This window comes from Artemia franciscana, chromosome 17 (genome assembly GCF_032884065.1).
Source record: "Artemia franciscana chromosome 17, ASM3288406v1, whole genome shotgun sequence".
Classification (NCBI taxonomy): domain Eukaryota; kingdom Metazoa; phylum Arthropoda; class Branchiopoda; order Anostraca; family Artemiidae; genus Artemia; species Artemia franciscana.
The window spans coordinates 25637103-25660779 of NC_088879.1; the positions used below are offsets into that span (position 1 = coordinate 25637103).

At 35.5% G+C, this 23677-nt stretch overlaps 1 protein-coding gene across 1 annotated transcript in view; it reads left to right on the forward strand.

Annotated features, from left to right (window-relative positions):
• Nucleotides 1-23677, forward strand: part of LOC136038063 (uncharacterized) — an 83923-nt gene that overhangs the window by 10823 nt on the left and 49423 nt on the right. The window contains exons 2-5 of the mRNA XM_065721025.1: nucleotides 522-711; nucleotides 13238-13340; nucleotides 19592-19754; nucleotides 20820-20888. Of these exons, the coding sequence (XP_065577097.1) occupies nucleotides 534-711; nucleotides 13238-13340; nucleotides 19592-19754; nucleotides 20820-20888 (513 nt within the window). The 5' untranslated portion in view covers nucleotides 522-533. The remainder of the gene's footprint in view (nucleotides 1-521; nucleotides 712-13237; nucleotides 13341-19591; nucleotides 19755-20819; nucleotides 20889-23677) is intronic.

Genomic DNA, 23677 nt, shown 5'->3' on the forward strand with positions numbered 1-23677 from the left:
AATCCTGTAGAGAATGCCTCTATAAATTAAGAAACGTATGAAAAAATTGCATGCAATCACCCGATTAAGGATAATGCTCATCTCGAAGGGTCTCCTGGCAAATTTTACTGTTTGTAACTTCCATGCAGGACGTTAGACTAAATTATCGTTATGGTTAACAGGGACATCCATTTTATAGAAAAGTACATTTTAGTTCCTTAATAGCATAGTATTACTTTCTCAAAAGATCGAGGGAAAATGACACACTTCAGACTTTAATATCCTTGAGCTAGCTACCATGTTAACATTCATCTCTTAGTCCTTTTGGCAAATCACAAAACTATATTTGCTAACACCCTTCTTGTCTCTCAGGAGACTGTATACAAAAATCCTCTTTTCCCTTTTGGGGAATAGTGAAAGATCTCATGCTTTGCAAATATATGTCCATCAGGCATCTAAAGAAATCACTAAGGCCGACTTAAAATACCAAAGGCAACTGAACAATGATACATGACTAATTAAAAACACAATAATTTTCAAAGGTCAGTTTCATAATGGATATCACAGATGAGACAGTGGAAAGAGCAATCCAAGAAATGGAGACAGTATGCGACCACATTAGGAAAGAAATTTTGGAGTTACCATGCAAGGGTACAAGTCTCATTAGTGATTCTCCATCTGACCTCTTGAAGGACTTTTTGTTTCTAGAGAATGAAAGTATAGAATGTTCTGGTAAGTTAATTCTCTCTTATTCTTATTGGGAATAGGTTTTCATTCTTTTTTTCAAGGGCTTAATAAACTTCACTGTGTTTACGTATGTTTTCATTATTTTTATATTTTACCTGCTATGCAAAAATAGGAACAAAGAAAATAAGCTAACTAAACCTCGGACCATTTGTTGGAATATTGAAAAATTGTTTTTTTTTCTTCCTGAAGTTGAAATTGATAAAATTTTCTAAATTCCCAAAATTATTCCATCATCCTTCTTTATCTTTTAAATAAATAAAAAATTGTATTTTTTATTGCAAGTGTTTAATTCAAAATAAGCTAATTTCCATATAATTGTTGTAGTTATTTACTCGTTCCTTATTAATAAGACAGTCAATTGTGATAATTTAATGTGCCTGTGGGTTTTTAATAGATAAAAAAAAATCAGGCGTGCAGATGTTATTTGAACTATATTACCAAATGTATCATTTCTCTGAAGAAATGACTAGTTTATTGCTTGAACCTACCAGCGTCTTTGATTAGGTGATACTTAGAATTCAATTTTTTTTTTACCTTCAAACGATATGAAAATCATACTTAAATTTTTGGCTACAATCTCTTTAATTTGCTTTAAAATTGATGTGGCAGTTCATTTTACTGAAGCATGCATAAAGCACCAGGTAAGTATTGAAATGTTTTTTTTTTGTGGTGGGGGATAGACTCATCAAACTAAGAAAAAATGTAAAATGAACAAAATTCGAAGAATCAGAACATTTCGTTTGGAGCTTGGGTTTGAAAGAGTCCCCTAAAACTGTTCAGATATATCACTTTGTTGAAAAATATGGAGATAAAAATAAATTACTCTGTTGGCTAATAATCCGTGGATAATGATAATCCCTATTTATTAGAATCCGTATGCTAGAATATTTTAAAAGCAATTTAGTGACACACTTTATCCAATACTTAAAAATGACTTCAGTGTAGAGTTAAATTATGTAATTTTTGTGTGTACTGCCTCATAAAAAAAACTTCGTAGAGATTAACATGATCTGTTCATAGGAAACTGTATTTTACTGGGTATGCAGACTGAAAAGAAGTAGAGGAGATCCTCTGATCCTCTCTAACTCTTCGGAAGATCAGATCATCTGATCCTCTAAGGTTTTAAATTGTATAACTGAAAAGTAAAACACTGCTCACTTAACACTAAAAGGATATTGAACTGGAGGATTTAATATCTTGTTGTTTGCATATTTACTAGAAATGGTTGTGATGATGATCCATAAAAAGGTGGGAGATAATCTCTGTTTCGTATCGTCTGGAAATCTATCAGAAGGGGCTCTTAAAATTTAACTGTTCTCCGTGTAAGTAAGAGTCAGTATCCAAGTTGTGGCTTTAGCTTGTTCATGTCTGAGATGACATCTGTGGGGTGGGAGTGGTTGTGGTAAGTCTAATTTTTTCCCACTAGAGCATCATGTCAAATAGATCAAATTCAAATTAGGTGCAAAGTAAGTATAAATATCACAGTTTGTCACTTGAGGTTTTTCAACGCAGTTCATCCTCTGAGACGAGGGGGATACCGAAATTTATATTATTGAGAGGCTCTTCAGAAAAACCGGTCGGGTATCAGTGAAAGGAAGAGCTAGTGTCTGAGTTCGGCACTTCTGTCCAAGTTCTGAGGACATGGACCAAATGCGCCTGAAAAGGACAGAGGAATATATGAATGGGTCCCCAAATTCTTGTCATCAGGACATCTAGCAGAAGGGGTTGTCGGATCCTGGCCAAAATTGTGGGGAATTAAGAGTTAAGCGTCGTAATCGCACCTTTTGAGGAGCTTATATCCGTTCTGTTCTTTATTGGAGCGAACAGTCCCTAAATATTTGTTGCCACAGTGTTTTGCCAGAATATTTTATCACGTCTCATCCATACTTGATGGAAAGTAAGTGTAACAGTACAGTTCAGAGTATTTACCCAATGCATCCTGTGGAAAGGAGGGTCATTAAATAATTTTCATCAACGTATCCGAGGTTAAACAATCTTAGTGAGAAGGAAGAGCTTTTGTACCAGTTACCCTTTTTAAGTTTAAACCCAGTCTGACCTTTGTAAGTAGTAATGACATTCCAGATACGGTGAGTGTGCTCCCTAAGGGCATCAATATTACGATATTCCTATTCTCTTTTGTATTACGAGCCATTTGGAGTTACCTACCCTTCGTATATGCTTCAACTGCATTGTATTTGTGCTTATTCGCAAGTGATTTGTTATGTATCTAAACTAATTTATTCTGTAAGACGATACAGGGCTGATTGTTATCTCAGATCCACATTAGGATTAGGAATGTTGGTGCTTGATGTATCCCTATTTGAGAGCGAGATAATTTTATTCTGCAATCCAATGACAGGCCTATGAAGAAACTTAATGTTAAAGAGCGCATTAGCTTTGTTGTGAAAATCTAGTTGTTGGGGAAACAGGTAGTATTGACCAATTTTTTTTGTATAAAAGGCGGTCAAAATATAATTTTATTATCATTACTCGAATAAAAATTGAATAGTAATAGCGAACAAATGCACTCAAGATGTGGCCTGCAATTGAAGGGTGAAAGAGGTTAGTAATTTAGAATTTTTATCTTATGTTTAATTCGAGATTGGGTAATAGATTTTTCACCTCAGATTTATCTTATCAATATTTATTTATAAGCTCTTTTTAGTTACTGAAGTGTTATAGATTGTAAGACATATATCATCTTTAATGTAAACTGATTTTTTCTCCTTTTTTTAGGGAGGGGGGCTGTAATAAATACATCGGGACCTTGCTTAGGAGTATAACAAATACGATAGGGGGCTAATAAGACTACCGAAACATGGTTTTCAACAATATCTGATTATATATTTGAGTAATATACTAGAATATTTTTTTCTAGACCTGTAGCATACTTGGCCTTTGATATAAAGTTAAAATAATAAATATTGTTAAATTTTATTCTCTCCTTAGGTGTGTGGCTTTTGACGTAAAGTTAAAATAAGATTATCACAGTATGATTTTAATTAATAACTGTATTTATCTTTGACTATCATCATGAAATATTACTTTCTCTCTAGGCCTATAGGCCTCCGCTTAGGACTATAACAAATACAGTGAGAGTCTTCGTCTGAGGGTCATAACAAATGCAGTGGGTTTTTAGCTACTGAATCGTCAGATTATAAGATATACAGCATCTTCAATTCAACTTAATTTTCTCACCTTTAGTCTAGGAAACATCTAACAAAGAAGCAACACCACCTCCAAAGAGATATAGAATGACTAGTGGTGTGGAAATGTCACGACCAATGAACGCCCCGCAAATGATAAACGTAGACTATGAATCAAATGATGAGGAATCGGAGGGGATTAGTCTCACACAACTGGACGGTGATACGGGCATACACTGCGCCGACCGGATGACTCGCTAATCAAACAGTGCTTGAAATGCCAACCTCTTACGTACTGGAAGAAGAAACTCAGAGGATAGAAAAAGACATGGTTATCAACAGTTACAGCCGATCTCGAGCCAATGGGAAGTTTCAAGAAGCACGGGCATCCCTGGAATAGACAATGGATTTAGTTGATCGAGCCAGTCGCACTTGAAAGAGAACGATGGAGGGACGCTTGTCGGCAAATTCTCGATGCCACGATGGGCCTGGACAAGGCTTGAACGTGACTCAAACACATGTAAGTACTGACGATAAAAATCACTTTTGCTTCAAAATGCACTTAGACGATTGGACAGACATAAACTCTACCACGAAAGATCTCACAAAGTAAATGTTATTGATCAAAAGAAAGAAACGACTCAAAATTCTGAAACTTTGACACCCTTACAACAAAAAGAAGAAGAAGATTCGTCATTGCCTAAATTTTTGACAGGTGTTACAGAACCATTACCTCAATCTTATTGTAAGTAATGTAAAAGTCTCTTGTCTTATCTCACTGAAGTGAACATGTACTAGTTGATGGTAAAAAGGTTCAGGTTATAATCCATGGCAAAACCTACAATCTAATTGATTTTATGTCAGGTCTGATAATAAATCGTAAAAGACTTATCATTTGCTAGTCATTTGCATGAATTTTCAAACTCATCAAACTTCCCAATAAAATGTTTTTGGTCAATGAACATATTTTGAAACGATGAAAAGCATAAGGTCGAATATCGAGATATTTAAAATCATTTTATTTGAAATCTTTTCTGGAAAATACTAGCACACCAAGTGGTGATTATTTGACGAGAGTGAGGGGACGCAAGCCAAGGCGTCTTAATATCAGTACATCACCCTCACTTCTCGATAGTATGCAAAAAAGCGTTGTGGACACTTCAATACGTGTTTACGTTCAGAATGGCTGAAGTTTTGAAAAATGCTTATGGGAATATTGGTGAAGATGGAAGTTTAAGCTCCCCCTTCACAGTTGCTTAAGTCACAGGATTCAAAAAGAAGCTAGCGACCGTGTATTTGCAGTGTGAGCCAAGTTGTCCTCAACATCAAGATCACAGAGTTCGCGGTTGTCATTCTTGAAAAATTAAAGCATTTTTCCCATTGCAAATATTACAAGCATATCTTTTGATCCTGGACGAGATTCATAGGCGTAACAATAATCCTTAAAAGTATATTTTACTTGCAATTAGTGTCTTCAGTCGCTATGCATATGCCATTCCATTGAAGTCAAAGAGGGGTTATGAATTTGCTAAAGCTCTTGAATCCTTCAAGTAAGTTGCTATAGGAAAATTCAAATGGATCGGGATAGTTAATTTGTTAATCCACATGTAAAGAAGGCTGTATTGAAATTTAATACAACAATATCAACGTAATAGTCAAATAAATTGAGGATTGGATGAACGATTGATAAGAACTATTCGACATTTAATCTCGAGATGTTGTACATTCAAAAATACCGCTGATTTTATTTATTATTTAGATAAAAATTATGTTGATTTATTACCAGTATCTCCGTCGATCTTTCTTCAATTTCAGTCCTTTGGAAGCTCTTTGAGGAGACTATGTTAAACATGAGATTTTTTCTTAAACAATATTCCAACGAAAGGCAAGTGAAAAGAAGAAATTTAATGTTGGTGATACAGTTTGCATCAATCGAACTGCCAATGGTTTTGAAAAAGGAGAACTATCTATGGTCCACTGAGATTTTTAGGCGTCCAGAGTCTTAGAAACTAAACCTTTGACATATCGTCTATGTAATACGAAAGATGAAAAGATTCTCGGTGGTTTTTATGACTATGAATTGCAAAAAGTTTAAAACAATGAATTTATCAGATTGAAAAAATATTAAAGAATTAAACTCAGATGGGCAAGAGACAGTTGCTTGTTCGCTTGGTAGGATGCAAATCTGATTTTGATTCTTGGATAAACGTTGAAGACGTAATACAATGCCCAATAATTCTATTTAAAATTCCTGCCCGATGTTTCTGACCCCCTTTACGATGACTTGAATAAAACAAACAATTTTTGGGCAAAACTTTCCCGCCATTAAATTCGATGGAAAGTATGAAGTTCCGCTTGTTGATTGTATTCTCAAAATACATATGGTACCCTGAGTAAAGATTGAAGATTTGACATAAAAAATAAGACCACATGATTGGCAACTTCTTACCGAAGAATAGATAGAATATTGGACTTGTCTGGCACTCAAGATATTAGTATTGTCCGAACGGGCACTGTACGTTTAGAGTCTACCTTTGCCGAGTCATTGGCAGAGAGCATTGCATTAATCTTGCTAAATCAATTTAAAACCTTTTGGGAAATTACCCCTGACTTTGCATCATGAACACAAATCAAATAATCAATTGGACCAATTACTTGTCAGTTGAAATTGGATAAGTATTCAACTTGGACTCGTACATGTCCAAAGACAAAACCTATTGCATACCCTCGAATTTCCTTGAACATATTTGTAACACTTATCGATAGTATTAACACTGCTATTAATAGCCCGTAGAATGTAAAGACGAGTCATTGGCTATGCGTCTTTCAAACAGCGAAGAATATAGAATTTTTCAATCCTCTTAGTACACCATACGCGTTCTAAACGCCTCACATCAAAAACTTCCTTGAGCGAAGTGGGAAATATATTATTCAAAATTGGAAGCGAGTACAAGATTTATCGACCAAAAGCTATGGTTTGCATTAACTATTATATTTTACTTTTCGATGTCATGGGTATGCTTACAGTGAATTTCTCAGTATTTATGAAGACTCTCCTCGATTGAATTACTTCATAGTGGAAAATACCCTTTCCTACCTGTATAATATTGAAATCAATGCCCTAAGAATATAGTGTTTTAATAATGTGTGTTAATTTGTTTATTAATAAAAAAATTATCTACAATAATAGGCTGTATTTATCCTTTACATTTCTTCTTCTACGTGTAGGTGGTCACCGACAACGACTACGACTAGTGGTAGCATATCCTTTGGGTTCAACTTGTACTGGTCTTGGCGTGTAAAGTCAGGGTCACGTTTTCCACAACACAATGTAATTTCACTTTATTATATCTATTATATCTCTTTGTGAAGCCAAGGATACTGTTTTGGTCCACATTGTAAAATTCACGTGTTTGAGTTTGCTTATTTGAAGCAATGTCACTCGCACTGTTCTCGTATGAAGAAACAATTTTTGTAACAGCCAAAAAGAATCCGTAGGCTTATAATCATTGTAGCCATTGTCTTCACAGTAACGGCGTAGAAACCAGATTCGCTTGTTATTTCAGTAATTGAAGTGTAGACCAGGTTCCCTTCCCCCTAAAGAATTAAAAACATGATGATACCAGTCTATTAGAAATAAACTGAAACATATTTAGGGTTATTTCCAATCATACCAGGATAGGTATTTTCCCGCTGATCACATTTATCATTGTGAAAATTGGAGCATTAGAAACCTTTAGTGTGAGTCATAAACCTCTTTAAGACGGGAGTTACAGTCTTCAATTTGTACTGCATATCCTCTATGCAATTTACATGGATTGCATTATCTCCACTTCATGTCATACTCGCCAACAATAGTGCAGTTCTCACATAATTACCAGCTACTCAATGTATACAAAAATAATGGACCTGTTTAGAACATTTTTCACTGCTAACTCTCACATCGCAAAATAGAAGCTAATTTGCGATCAAAAGAAGAATGAGAGATGTCTAAAGAGAGGAGGAGTAAATCGAGCGACGTCACACTTCAATATCAATTACGGTTTGGGCAGGATTTTTTTAAATTATCGACTTGTTTGTTGTTCTTATGGTAACCAGAGACTGAAAAATCGTTCGGAGAGACTCTGAGACTAACATATAAATTTGAAATTCTAGGTAATGATAAAAAAATCAATATTATCATTTTGTTTTGTTTTGATTAGTGTCTCAATAAATTGAGCAAATGTGTTTGGTTTACGACCCATAAGAATCATACAATTATCCAAAGCTGGAGACTCATCTTTCATGATATCGTCAAGCATTCTTTGAAAGAATATTTTCTTTTGGACTGATAACTTTTGAAGATGATCATTTAGATTCAAACATTTTTCCAAAGTCACAAGAATCCGAATAATTTTCTGTTTCTCCAATCCATTCATTTTTTAAATCCTGGCACTCCCACAGCTGATTACAGACTTACTAACAAAGCCAAAGAATGAAAATTCTTTCTACTTTGAGCATCCTCTCGTTGCATTTTGGTTCTCTAGAGAGAGGAGTGGTAACCTACTAAAATATTTAAAAAGAAAAAACGTTTTCGATTTAGAATGAATTTTATTGCAATATTGCAATAACATTTGTATCACTCTTTTATCACATACTGATTCAACTCAGTGTTTTCAACATTTATCATAATTACATTTAAAGCATTCTGAAGTCTATGTATACGCATTGTATTAACTTTTGCTGCAAACCATACCTGTTCCTCCAACTTGAATTTCCTCAGTGATATCACATATCTTGCAAACATCTCATCGCATTCAAGGGTTTTTGTAATTTCTACTCCTACGTTTGGTACTCTTGTCTTTGTATCACTTTTGCTGCCATCTCCAGTATCAAAGTATGTCTTGTCAAATAAAACTTTAAGAAAAAGATATATTCACAGTGTTCTCACTCTGAATTCTGCTTTCTTACTATTATAAAATACATTTAAAAACCCGCCTAATATCCACTCAGTGAAGGAAACTTATGATAATGTAACCGGCTATCTTCGGCCCCGATGTATCATGGCTACAGGTGCAAAGAGAATAGGACTGTTGCACTATTGATTGCCTTAGGGGGCGCCCAGTTGTGCTCACATGATCTGGAATATCATTACTACTCTTGTAGAGGATGGGCTCTTAAATTCTTGACGTAAGGACATCTAGAAGGAGTGGTTGTTGTATTTCACCCAAACCTGTGTAAAAACAATAACAATTGTAATAGTTTCTGTATTTTTGAGGCCAAAGCATAATCTGACATTTTTAGGGGGAAGGGGTCCCTGTGTTCACGAAATCCACCAGAACGCGTTGCCATAGTACCTTTGTTATTCCTTTCGGGAGTATGTACCGAATCCAGCCGTTGGATCTCAAAGAAACTTAGTGGAAAGCAATAGTTAATTGAATAGTTATTCTTTTGAGGATTAGAGATCAGTTTGACCTTTTTATGGAAGGAGTACTAGATTTTTGTTATCAGTATATCTACGAGAAGGAGTTCCTGATCTCAGGTAAAGTTGGTTGGAAGTGAGATGAAGCTTCCCAGATCAGATTTTTGAGAAGTCTCTAGCCACTCTGATGAATGACGGGGTGGGAAGGGCCCTAAATATCTGTCATCGAGAAATCTAACAGAAGGAGTGGGAACGAATGCATCTCTTCGTTTCATCACGACACCGTTAAAATGAGTTGCCAGATTGAAATACAACTTGATGAAAAAGAAGAGCTAGTACCCTGCTTGTGTTTTTCAGGGCCGAGAGTCGATTCTACCTCTCTGGGTAAAGAGGAGAGGGGGAAATTCTTGAAATTGAAACATTTACCAAAAGGGATGTCAAATTTCAACAGAATTAGCCAAAACTGAGAAGATCATTTCCAATTTTACGGTCTTTTGGGGTCCAGGTACGATCCAATCTCGGGAATGGAATGGGTCCGTAAATTTGTCAGCCGGGTATTTAACAGAAGAGGTTATAAATAAATAAATATTACCGTCGGGGGGGAGTAGGGTTTCCGAATTATTGTAATTAGGATATTAACCAAGAGGGGTTATTTTATCTATAAAAAAGATTGTCTAAAGTAACTGTTTACGTTTAAATTGTGCTTTTTAGAGTCCAGAATTAGTGTCATCTCTTGGGCGGGGGATTTGTAAATCCTTGTCATAAGTACTTTTGAGAATGTGGTCAAATCCAGACAAATTCTATGGAAACTAGAGTTAGGCTCTCGGTTATGCCTATTCATGGTTATAACTGATTTAAACTCTGTCCATGGGAGAGGGGTATCAAAATATGCCCCGCAACTAGATTAACTTGCGGAATCTTCATCTAGACTCATTTAACAATTAAAATTATGATATTGAGTGCTAATGCTGAATTGGACCTCCATGGGAGGTCCAGTTCTTGGTCTTTGTACGCATTCTTGGGGTTCTTGGGCTACATTCTTGGTACCCGCATCCATAAGAACGACCTATTAGATCTTGATTCAATTTGCCGCGATTAACAGGAGTTTTGTTTAATCTATTCAGGTTTCGAGTCCAATGCGATAGACATTCCCGTGATTTTTGCCCCGTAACTGTAACCTGCAGGAATAGTAGAGCCTTTTCTATGCCGGAATAGAAAGCCGCAAAACAGGGACGCATAAACCAGCAATCAACTTATTATTTCTAGGATAGAGTATTCTGTACAAGGAACTGTACAGACAGTGGTCTGTACAAGGCCACATAGAGCATTAGAGCCTGTCAAACCTAGGTATACTAAAATTCAAGAAAACCGGGAGAAGCACTAGCAAAGTGTGGTTATAAATGTTATAGCAAACAGAAAATGATAAATTTAAACTGTGACCAAATCAAAGGAAACTGCTAGCAGCCGTTTGAAAAATATCACGAGTCTCTTCATTTTTAAGCTTCCCTTGACTTCGCTCAAGTCATAAACTCAACTGAATGGGAAACAAATCTTGTAACTTCTTTGAACGTAACAAATACTTCGAATCGTAATCTTAAATACGTGTCTGAATCATCAAATACCTTTAGTCTTCAGTTTTACAGATTATGAGCAAACGCTCGGTTCTGTTGATAGTAAAGCCCTAGTGAAGGTCTTATCCTTGTATGGTATACCAGACAAATATATTAAAGTGATTAGTGCTATGTACGAGAATAACAGTGCTGGAGTTACGGTAGGAAATAAGGTTAGCACCTGGTTTCGTTTTAAATCAGGAGTTAAGCAGGGTTATTTTTTATACCCCTTTATATGGATCATTTAGATGGACTAGTCTTAAGGAGCACAGGAAAAGCAATGGGAGAACACTGAATCAAGTGGGGAGGAAAAACTTTCCTGGTATGAGATTTTCCTGATGATTTAAGCATCCTATATGAAAGTGTGAGCAAAATGAGTCCCTTATGCTAGGAATAAGTGAAGATGAAAAGGTGAAGCTGGGTAACCAAAAGATTGATCAGGTGGACAGCTTTCCTTACCCTGATAATATTATTAGTAAAAGACAGTGGGAGAAATGAAGTCGTTAAAAGTAGAATAGCCAAGGCTCAGGGTGTTTTATTCACATTAGAAAAAGTTTGGAAGAATAGGAAGATAAGTTTACAAACCAAGATTAGAATGTTGGAAGCTACAGTTATGACAGTGGTCAGATATCGTTCTGAAGCATGGGTGCTCCAGAAAGTGGATGAATACTTGCTAATTGTTTTCCAGAGAAATTGCCTGCGGATTGTTCTTGTTACCCAGCTGAGTGACTGTATTTCAAACGATAGGCTATATGAAGAGTGTGGTTCAATCCCTCTTTCTATGTTTGTAATAAGAATAAGGTTGAGATTGCTAGGGCACGTTCTGTGGATGAAGGATGACAGATTACCGAAGATTGTCCTTTTCGGCCAACCGTGTAGGGCTAAACGGAAAGTAGTAATTAGATGCAATTCAATGAATACGATTGTTTTGCCATTTAGAGTATGCTGGAAATATTCAAATAGTTTTTAATTCATCTCAGCAGTATCAGTTCATCTATTTAATTGCTTATACATGGTATAATTTTTTTAGATTCTATTTCCGAAGTTCTTTTTTAAAATTTGAGAATCTAAAATAGAATTTTGAAAAGTGTCTGCTTTAACCCTTTAGAACTTCTGAAATTATTTGTTTTCTAAATTTGGAAATCATCTTCTCGTATTTTTGAACCCAAAACAGGATTTTGATAATCCCCTAATAAGGGGGTAAGTGCCAGATTTGTCTCTCACTCAATCTGACTATCTGTCTCGGTTTTTTTTTAAATTAGCCATGGCTTGATGCCCACAACTATTCGATTTTAATTCAAAATTTACGGACTCAGTAGAGGCCTTCGGCCTCGAATAATTTTCAAAATGTGCGTAAATTTTGTAATCCTTGAAAAAATATTGGCTCTATTCTTGAGATAAACGTTTAATCTTTGAATCCCCCTCCCTTCCACGAAGGATTTTTCTAGATAGCCTTAGTGGCGGGATAAAGAGCCTTGATCCACCTTGGGACAAAATAGGCGCACTTTTTTGTACTTTCACAATGTGAAATGGAAAATCGTTTCCTAAATGTTTCTTCAATATTTGATTGGTGACGAGGGGGGGGGGTATGTAATTGTCACTTTTGTGTTTACTATATGTTTCTCATTTGTATTTGAGCTTCATGCAATATTTATACCAAGAATATCCCAGTTTGGATCCGAGAAGAGCTAACCTTTCTTCTCCTCTTTACATTTACAATACCAGAGGTATTGTATGCGTCAGTCGACATTGTATGCGTCTATATTGCACCTTTATACTTAGATCTGCAATCTATAAGCCCAGGAACATTTAAAATGCAGCTTTAGGAGAAACTATACACCATTTGTGAATAGTGTACTTGATGTGTTTGATGATGGATAGTCATAGTACAACCGTAATGATATTTGTTTTAACATTTAAAACATTGGCATAGTTTGCTAAATAGTATCCGAATAGTTGTGTGTTGAAGAGTTATAGGTCTATACGTGCCCATTAGCCCATGGTTCTTTTTTGGGCTCTTCATTCTTATAAGCGGTAGATACTAGCTTCTGAAGTTGATATCTGAAACACCTGTTTTAATTAGTCTGTTTAAATGGTTTTTGGTCGCATGGTCTTGCCCCTGTAGATACAAGGACCTTGGGTATAAAAAAAAATAACGTTACAATGTTCAACTTACAAATAGTTAAATTACTGGGATATTTTAAAAGTTATTTACATGGTTTATAAAAAAAAAAGAACTAAATGCAGTTGATTGCTTTTTCAAAATGCTCACAACCAAGTATTGGATTTTCACCGGATACACTTTTTCGGCTTAGTTTCGCAGAATATTATATTAATGTAACTTCTCATTTCAGGTCTCAGAAACTTGTCCAGTCACTCTGCAGTGGTTGTGATGGAAATTTTGAAAAGATCCAAAAATGGTCCAATTGACAGTTCTATTTCTGAAAACATTAAGATGTAAGTACAAACACACAAAAACAAAAAGTTTAGTATATAATTGTTTCATTCCCCCGACAGTTGGGCTATTCAAAAGTTTGATTATGACGCCCTGTTCAGAAAAAAAAGGGGGGAATTGTGCCACCATTGCTAAGCCAAATTAAAAATGTTTAAAAACTAGTTTAACTTAGAGGTTGAAATTTGGATTTTAGACGGAGTCCTAGAGACTTATAACCCAAATTTTGTATTATTAATCTATTTTTCATGGTAATTTTTTTTTTAGCTTTTTGCCTTAACTCATTAAATTTTTTTAAGTCTTGTTTTTAACTATGTCAGTCTTTCTGGAAAGATTGTAAATCGTTAGAATAACTGACTGTATCTCGTAAACAATCTTTCCGCCTGACAAATGAGGGTTTTTTGTTTTGTTTTACACTTATGAAACTTATATCGTTGGTGAATAAATAATGATTGCCAAATGAAAAAAGCTCTGTAAAAAAGAATGAATAATTTGATTAGGGATTGGGCTAAAATTTCTTAACCCAATCTTGGGCAAGATTCGTCGACAGAATATTCGTATAAGCTAGCTTTATATGCAAGAACTGGGCCACCAGTGACCGAGATTTTCCTTCAGATATATGGATTCCAGTCCTGAGTTTGGGATTTTGGGAAATTAGGGTGGTCTAGAAAAATTGTTTTTTTTTCGGAATTACGTAAACTAAAAAGTTATTGGTTGCTAATCTGAATTGGGGGTAAAATATTAAAAAATTATAAGTGGTAGATTCAGTTTGTGCATGAGGCTGCAAGATAGAAATAATATGCTAAAAATTGAAAAAAAAAAAAAAATTGGGATGTATTTTTAATAATCAAGCAGCCATAAACTGTTAGTATATCGTACAGTTTCAATATAAAAAATATCTATAACTTCCAGATGATATGTTCTGTATGCAAATGCAGTTTAAATTTTGAATAAATGACAAAAACTGAGAACGGGCAGAAACTGACCGGTAAGCAAGTGTTTTTATGGCACTTGGTATTAACCAAGTGACATATAGCAGTCGCCAATTCTGTCGGTCTGTCTGTCGGTATGTCGGTCTGTCTGTCGGTCTGTCGGTCCCGGTTTTGCTACTTTAGGCACTTCCAGGTAAGCTAGGACGATGAAATTTGGCAAGCGTATCAGGGACCGGACCAGATTAAATTAGAAATAGTCGTTTTCCCGATTTGACCATCTGGGGGGGAGTGGGGGCCCGGTTAATTCGCAAAAAATAGAAAAAATGAAGTATTTTTAACTTATCAGCGGGTATTTGGATCTTAATGAAATTTGATGTTTGGAATGATATTGTGTCTTAGAGCTCTTATTTTTAATCCCGACCGGATCTGATGACATTGGGGGAGTTGGAGGGGGAAAACCTAAAGTCCCGGTTTTGCTACTTTAGGCACTTCCAGGTAAGCTAGGACGATGAAATTTGGCAAGCGTATCAGGGACCGGACCAGATTAAATTAGAAATAGTCGTTTTCCCGATTTGACCATCTGGGGGGGGGAGTAGGGGCCGGTTAATTCGGAAAAATAGAAAAAATTAAGTATTTTTAACTTATGAGCGGGTGATTGGATCTTAATGAAATTTGATGTTTGGAATGATATTGTGTCTCAGAGCTCTTATTTTAAATCCCGACTGGGTCTGATGACATTGGGGGGAGTTGGAGGGGGGAAACCTAAAATCTTGGAAAACACTTAGAGTAGAGGGATCGGGATGAAACTTGATGGGAAAAATAAGCGCAAGTCCCAGATACATGATTGACATAATCGGAACTTATTTGCTCTCTTTGGGGTAGTTGGGAGGGGGGGAGTAAGTCTTAAAAATTAGAAAAATGAGGTATTTTCAACTTACGAACGGGTGATCGGATCTCAATGAAATTTGATGTTTAGAAGGATATCGTGTCTTAGAGCTCTTATTTTAAATCCCGACCGGATCTGGTGATGGGGGCGGGGAGTTGGGAGGGGGAAACCTAAAACTTGGAAAACACTTAGAGTGGAGGGATCGGGATGAAACATGGTGGGAAAAATAAACACAAGTCCTAGATAGATGATTGACATAAACGGAACGGATCCGCTCTCTTTTGGGTAGTTGGGGGGGGGGGGGTTAATTCTGAAAAATTAGAAAAAATGAGGTATTTTTAACTTACGAATGGGTGATTGGATCTCCATGAAATTTGATTTTTAGAAGGATATCGTGGCTCAAAGCTCTTATTTTAAATCCTGACCGGATCTGGTGACATTGGGGGAAGTTTGGGGTGGGGAGACCTAAAATGATGGGAAACCCTTAGATTGGAAGGATTGGGATGAAACTTGGTTGGAAAAATAAGCAAAAGTCTTGCATACGTAATTTACATAATTGGAACGGATCCGCTCAATTGCGGGGGGGGGGGGTAATTCTGAAAAATAAGAAAAATAACGTATTTTTAACTTACGAAGGAGTGATCGGATCTTCATGAAACTTCATATTTAGAAGGACCTCGTAACTCTGATATCTTATTTTAAATCTCAACCGGATCAAACGTAATTGGGGGGGGGGCAGTTGGGGGGACCGGAAATCTTAGAAAATACTTAAAGCGGTGAGATCAGGATGAAACTGGATGGGAAGAATAGAAACCTGTCTAAGATACGTGACTGACATAACTGGACCGGATCTGCTCTCTTTGGTGGAATTGGGAGGGGGGAGGTAATTTTGAAAATTGAGGTATTTGTAACTTACGAAAGGGTGACCAGATCTTAATGAAATTTGATATTTAGAAGGATCTTGTGCTATAAAGTTTAACTTTAGGTTCTGACCTTCTCACAAGTGCCAAATGAGCTCTTGGCTCTTGGCTCTTCCGACCTCGTCCAAATGAGCTCTTGGCTCTTCCGACCTCGTACCATATGAGCTCTCGGCTCTTCCGACCTCGTCACAAGTGCCATATGAGCTCTTAGCTCTTGTTCAAGATGTAGGCGTGATAAATGAAGGAGAAATCTCCTCTGGTGACAGATGGTCAAGGTGAGACAAGAAAAACAAAAAAATCGATACTTTTTACAATCAGACTCTGCAAATGTATAGTTATTGGCAAGACAAAAGATAACAGTTTTGTCAGGAAAAGAATGGTTACAAAAGGTATTACAGCCTAAGAAAAGAGGATCACCTCAGCTTGTTTTAAGAGCCTGGTTAAAAGTACCATGGACCCTTCTCCAAGGACCACTGGAAATGAAACTGTCATTAGCGTCTTTTGGTACTTAGGAGACAATAACTTTTTGTTAAGCTCGTTGCAATTGAATGGGACGGAACAGCGACGAACACTGGGGTTCTTTGTGACCTTGATCGTAAACTTGGTTGTCATCTGTAATGGTTTATATTTGTGTTAAATTTTAACGGACTACCGTTCACACATTCGTTTGAAAGTATACATAATAATAATAAAGAAGTCACAAATTTCTCTGGACAAATTGGTAAATAGTCGACTGACTGTGAAAAACTTCGTACTGTTGATTTTAAAACGATTTCTTAGGAAATAAAGGTGACCAAACTGACTTAAGCAAGGACCAACAGTATTTACTTGTTGCTTTATCAAGCAGTCAAGACAGGAGAATGTTCGTCATATCTCGCTGTGAAAGATCCAGGTCCTCGTAGTAACTTTAGGTACTTTGCTTAAGATTCTCTCTGCAAATAGGACACAAGAATGTGTATTTCCAAAGTAAAACCTTGTGGCGGAATTCAATAGCTCGTGAGGTATATAATGAATATGTCCACTTCTACATAGTTTGGAATTAAAATGCATCCCTCTGTATAAGTTTGGAACAGCTCAGGTGTTTAACTTAGTACAAAAGCAAGACAGCTGCCTGATACGGTGCGCAAAATAATTTACCCTGGTATTCCAATGAATGTACATTTCGTCATCCCGAACATCTTTTTATTTCAATGGTACTAGATTAAAGAGTATACAAGACACCTAACTTTTCGAACATCGATAAAAGCAAGTAAACGAACTAAAAGGGGAATCTGTTTGAACTTTTGAACCGACCGTCGATTTTTGAGCTTCAAAGTATATTGAACTTCTTGATTGGTCCAAGGGCAAAATTGCACAAGCTCTGTTAATGAGCAGTATGTGGAGGAGAGGCAAGGGATGGTTTCGTAAGGGCAACTTTGCTCCTAAGATCAACTTTACCAGCATTATTTTATAGATCACAATTTAAAACAATGCTCTATACAGCTGGTGAATGTTAAAGACAAAAAGCAGGTAAAATCTATAAATCATTCTGTAATTAGCCTAGACATGCCATGTAATACATACAAATATGTGTGTAACTATACTTGTACGTATAATGCGGCAATAAAAGATTGTATTCGATCAATTTAGAAACTTATTAAAGGCTTTTTTTAACAACTGTAAATATGTCATGTATACATTATTGTATGTCAAACGCGTAATAGGTGAACTTTACAAAATTTGTCTACGCCATATACTGACCATTATGACTGTTACGCTGTAAAGAAAACGACAAATAAACTGATTTTATTATTTTTGAAAAATTGGATTTTTGACATAAATCTAGTGCCAACTAACATTTTTTTTTTTTTTTTTTTTTTTTTTTTTTTTTTTTTTTTTTTTTTTTTTTTTTTTTTTGTTTCCCAATTACGGATACAAAACTACAACTCAAGCAAACTTTAACACAAAGTACAACTAAAACGGTGGGGAGGGGTGATTTCTTACACGTTTAAAGGAATACTAAAGATATTTGTTTTCGCAATACCATTCTAAATGCAGCACGGAATTAGGAGAAATGTGTGCAAAATCTTGTGTGGGGAGCTGGAATCAATAAAACATAATAAAAAATAATTCTATAACATTAAGAATATTCGACAACTACTTCCACTGTTCTGAATATAAAGATTTTACCTGGGGCATGGGATATATTACACTTGTAATTAAATTTTTCGGGTGCGTCGGTAGTTAGAAGTATAAAAACGATAAAAAAAAATCCTCCAGACTATTAGGTGTTAAATTGACGTTTCATTTACCGGGTCTTATTCACAGAGACAGGTAGCAAGCCTGTCGCCCAGCCTTGTGCCAGCCGGAATCGAACCTAGAGCTACGTATTGCCAAGTAGAGCATAACACCACTGTGCCACCAATGAGCTAGTTGGAAGTATCATGTAAATTAAACATCCGATGTTGATATACCTATTATGTTTTTATTTTCTTACTTTTTTTCCTTCTTTCTGCAAGCTGTGTTGTAATTCAACTAAAAATAACTGAACTATATAAGAGGAGACACTATAAAAAGTTTCCGTGGCTGCTTTTCTTCTTCTTAAATTTTCTTTCTTTCGTACTAGTAAAGCGGTCTCTTGGTCTGTGGAAACAGTCGTAGAAAAAAAAAAATATTATTCCTATTATGATGGGACATCTGGAATCATACACCATTGCAGTTGTTGCATTTCGCACGCCGATATATGGTCTAATACCCTTAAAGGGTTTACTATAGACCTGACAATCTTTTTATTCAATTTCTTTGGTAGTTTAAAAAGAAATGGTAAAAAAAAGGTAAAAAAAAAGAATATGTAAATTAAATACAAGGTGGAAAACAGCAATTCTTCTTTTGATTGAAAAAATGTGTAAGCAGTGGGGTATTTCAAAGTGTGGTTCAATCCCTCTTTCTATGGCTATAATGAGAAAAAGGTTGAAGTGGCTAAGGCTCGTTCTGCGGATGAAGGATGACTGATTGCTGTAGATTGTCCCTTTCGGCCAACCGTCTAGAACTAAACAGTAAGCAGGTCGACTGCGGTTAGGGTGGGAGGATGTCATAAAGAAAGATTTAAAGGAAATGGGGACTTCCTGGGAGGTTTTAAAGAGGGGGGCTTTGAATAGATTGGGATGTAGAAGGACTGTACGTATTTGTGTTGGCCTCAGGCTGCTTGGTGCTGCGGTGAGTTGTTAGTAGTAGTAGTGTTGGGTATTTATATGCTTAGTATCCAAGAACCTGAAAGACTTTTTCCAGCATCTGTGGGGATCTCTTGTTAGTTTCTGTTTTATGACTCGAGTGGCGAAACCTCGTCACTGCACTTAGAAGTGTAATTCTAAACGCTTTGACGAAGTGGTCGCATGGAAGGCTTTCATTCTACAACATTTGAATAGAACATGTTTTGAATTCCCTGTAAGAAACTAGTATAGAACGAACCACATTTTAAATAATGGCTGTGCAACCCCCCCCCCCTAAAAGAATGTTTCACTTTAACTTTTCTTTTTAAGGCTGAAGTGCAATTCCAAACGCTTTGATGAAATGATTTCGTGGAAGCCGTCTATTAAACAAGAGAGCATGACACCAGAAGAAAAGAAAAGGAAAAATGAGGAATCTAGGGCGCAAGAACTAGCCGATCTCGAGAAGAAGCTTAATCTCTATCAAGAGCACTTTGTAAGTGTTCAATATGTCTGAACTAGTTTTAATTAACCATTGCATTTAGCCTCTGTTTCTACTTATATGTCGAATGTTCTTACCCATTGACTGGTGCACGTGGCAAATATTCTAGAGAAACCTCAGAAGAAAATTCTTATCCTAAATATGTCATTAAAAACTATTTAAAAGACTTCATACTTTGAAAAAGCAATGGAAATGTTGAGGAGTTTTATCGTTAATTAAAGGCGCCTTTTTCTTCTGTACAATTTTTCTTTCATTTTTTCATTTCAATTTTTCATTTTTTTTTTCAAATTCTCAGTTTCTTACTGAGAAGTCTAGTTCTTAGAAAAGAGATTCATTCTTTTTGTCCTTTTGAAAGCACATAATCCTTCTTTTATTTTTTTATAGCCCAATCGTATTAAAAATTGTATACTACTATTCACACTAATTATCTTTTCTATCGTATGAAATGACTGAAATACCTTTTGAACATGTTTAGCAATAACGTTTTAAGGATTTGAAAGTGTCTCACATTTGAACTGAATTATAATAATAATACAATTTAAGCAAATATAAAACCATCAACTAAGTGCTACTTACTTGATAGTAAGTAGAACCAAGGTTATGGTGTCTCGTCCCAAAGGCCAACTCACTACTACATAATCTAATCGATGGGGTTAAGAATATCCGAGAGTAGCTTAGGTGGTAGCATACCCACATTGCAAGACAGTAAATTGTGAGTTGCAAAGCCAACATAGCTATAAATTAAATTAATTTTAAATTTCAGAGCACTTTTAAATTGAATATCCCTAACCTTTCTTTATATGGCGTTAGTTTTGTAAAACAAGTTTTCATAATTTTTTAGTGATTTAGAAAACTGAACAAAGATCTCTTGCAATTCTCAAGTTCTTATGTGTAAGAAAGACTAATTATTTCTTTTCTCTGCTGAAAAATTCTGAAAGGCGGACTGAAACTCGTTTTGTGAAACAGCATAGAAATTTCAGCTAATATTTACCAATTTCAAAAACTACAGAACAAAGTTTTATATTAAATAATTAATTCCTTTGTTTATTATCTTTGCAGTCATATGTTTCAACTTCAATTTGCGGTGTTCCACCACCTGGATTCTTGAAATTCAACTCTTTATTAAGAGTAAGTATTTATAAACTAATTACAAAGTGGTTTTTCGTTTTACTGCTGGAATACAGGTACTTACAGCCTAGACTTGTGGTTCAAGCTCAAAATCTGGATTTGAGAGAGAAGAAGGGTGTCGTGATGTTAGAGATGTTAGTGGAGGCGTTACTAAAATTCATTTGGAGCCATGAATAAGCCTCAAATTCACTTCCTGAAATAGATGCTTACACTATGAAGCGCTTTAATTACTCTCAGAATGCAATAGTGGAGCACCGAGAACAGAGAGAAAAGGAATAACTAATTGTTCCTTTTCGCTTAAGTTACAGAATTCATAATTTTGTAAGAAAAGTCTATTTCTGTATTTCCACAACCGCCATATCTATTTATTACTCGGTCGATGTCTACCTCAATATTTTGGTGAATGTTGCAAAATGAAATGCCGTTTGTTTTTTAGTTTTTTATAATGTTTTTCTATTTGGTTTAATCAATTGAAAAGTGATTAGCTCAAATGCGAGAGTAAATACTAATAAAACTAAAATAAAAATACTAAATAAAATCTGGATTTGAGAGAGAAAAAGGGTGTCGTCATGTTAGAGATATTAGTGGGGGCGTTACTAAAATTGATTTGGAGTCATGAATTTAGAGCCTCAAATTCACTTCCTGAAGTAGATGCTTACACTATAAAGAGCTTTAATTCCTCTCAGAATGCAATAGTGGAGCTCCGAGAACAGAGAGAAAAGTGGTGTCGTCATGTTAGTGGTATTAATTTGGACTTAGCGAGAATCGATTCGGAGCTATGCTGTTTGAAGCTTTTACCGCCAGCAACAAAAGAATATTACACAAATACGTTTTATTTTGTTCATTGAATTTTTTTTTACCAAATTTAGGCTTGTTTTAAGGCACCAAAACTTGGGAGTTGGGGGAACGAAGAAGTTCATGATAAAAAAGAATTTAAATCCCAAATGCTTTTATTTGTTTTCTCAATTATTTCTATAGAAAGTGTCTGTGCATGCAGGGGTGGGAGGTACTTCTTAAGGATTTTGGGTAATATTTTCTCTTAAGTTTAGTTAATGACTTGGCTACAGCTCTTTTTCTCGTAGACAATTGCAATTAAGGGTAATTATTACTTAAAAACACACTTTTGTCTCGAATGTATATTATCTTTTCTCAAATATATTATCTTTCCATAACCACTTTCCGAAATTTTCGTTAATTAATTTTTGAGATGGCATTTTTGAGATGGACACACTAATCGAGACAATAGTTCCCATTTCTTAATCAGCTACAAATGACGATTTTTCTCACTTGGTTTTTTTTTTTTTTTTTTTTTTTTTTTTTTTTTTTTTTTTTTTTTTTTTTTTTTTCTAAACGCGTTTATTATTTTTCAGTTATTATGGGCCGTGGTTCATTCTTTGCTAGGCTGCAGCTACTGCTGCAACTATGAATAATTTCGTATAATAATGAAGGAAATATAGTAGAAGTTCTGCTTGATTCTAATTCTCTGACATTTTCTATTGATATTAGCGAAAAGTGAATTAACTCATGACTAATTTGACGTATATACAAGTTATCAAAAGTAAAAATGTCCTTGATTTTCATTAATAGGAATAATATTGGCCGAACTGAAGAAACTTAATGGTTCAATTCAACCCTGGTTCAGACTTAGCCCAACTTGGGGCACATAGACAGGGAGTAGGGCTCATGATGAATAAGGAAGCTGCTAGGTCTTGTTTAGGCTGGTTAGGTATTAATAATAGAATACTAATTGCTCATTTTATGACTAAAAAGTTCAGGGTATCAGTTATAGCAGTATATGCCCCTGTTGAACCGACTGATGGAGATACTAGTGACTCAGATGAATTTTACTTACAGTTACAAGAGCAAATAGACAGGGTACCAGGTAGAAATATGGTGTTTTTGCTAGGAGATTTTCATGCCCAGGTTGGTAGAAATAGGGATAGATGGTATCCTAGCCTAGGTAAATTTGGTGTAGGAAAAGAAAACAGTAATGGCTATAGACTTTTGCAATTTTATAGGTATAACAACCTAGTTATAACCAATACAGTGTTTGGTCACAATATGGCCCATAAGTTGACATGGTATTCACGTGATGGTGAGACAGCAAACTTATTGATTATGTTATTGTAAACTGAAGACTAGCAGGATCAATACAAGATACTTGGGTGCATAGGAGTGCTGTTATTGATGCTAAAAAGTAAAGATCTCCATCTAGTAGTGTCTAAGGTTAATTTAAAGCTGAAATTTTGGAAGGGTAACTACCTCCCGGAAAGTAATGATGTTGGTAGACTCCAGGATGAAAATTTAAGAAAAAACTTCCAGGAACTGTTGAATACTAAACTTGAAAGTTTAAAATTTGACAATGTGGAAGATGTATGGAATAATTTTAGAAAAACAATTTGTGAATTTGCTGATGGTGTCTTAGGGAGGAGTGCTAAGACTGCAACTAAGAATATTAGTGAAAAAGCTTTAGGTTAAATAGAGAGTAGAAGGTTTTTGTACAAGAATTATCTGAATGATAGGTCGTAATGAAAACAAAATGAAAGTAAAGAAAGTGGAGAAAGCATTAAAATATGAACTAAGGAGATTTGAAGTGGAGGCTATGGATAAAATTGCTGAGGATCTGGAAGATGCGGCTAGACGGCATAATAGTAAAATATTATACTGGCATGTTAATAAATTGAAAGGGAGTAGTCAATCCGGACTAGTCCTAGTTAAAGATAGAAATGGGGCCACAATTAGTGATAAGGAAAAGGTTAAAGAAAGATGGTTGGAATATTTTGAGAATA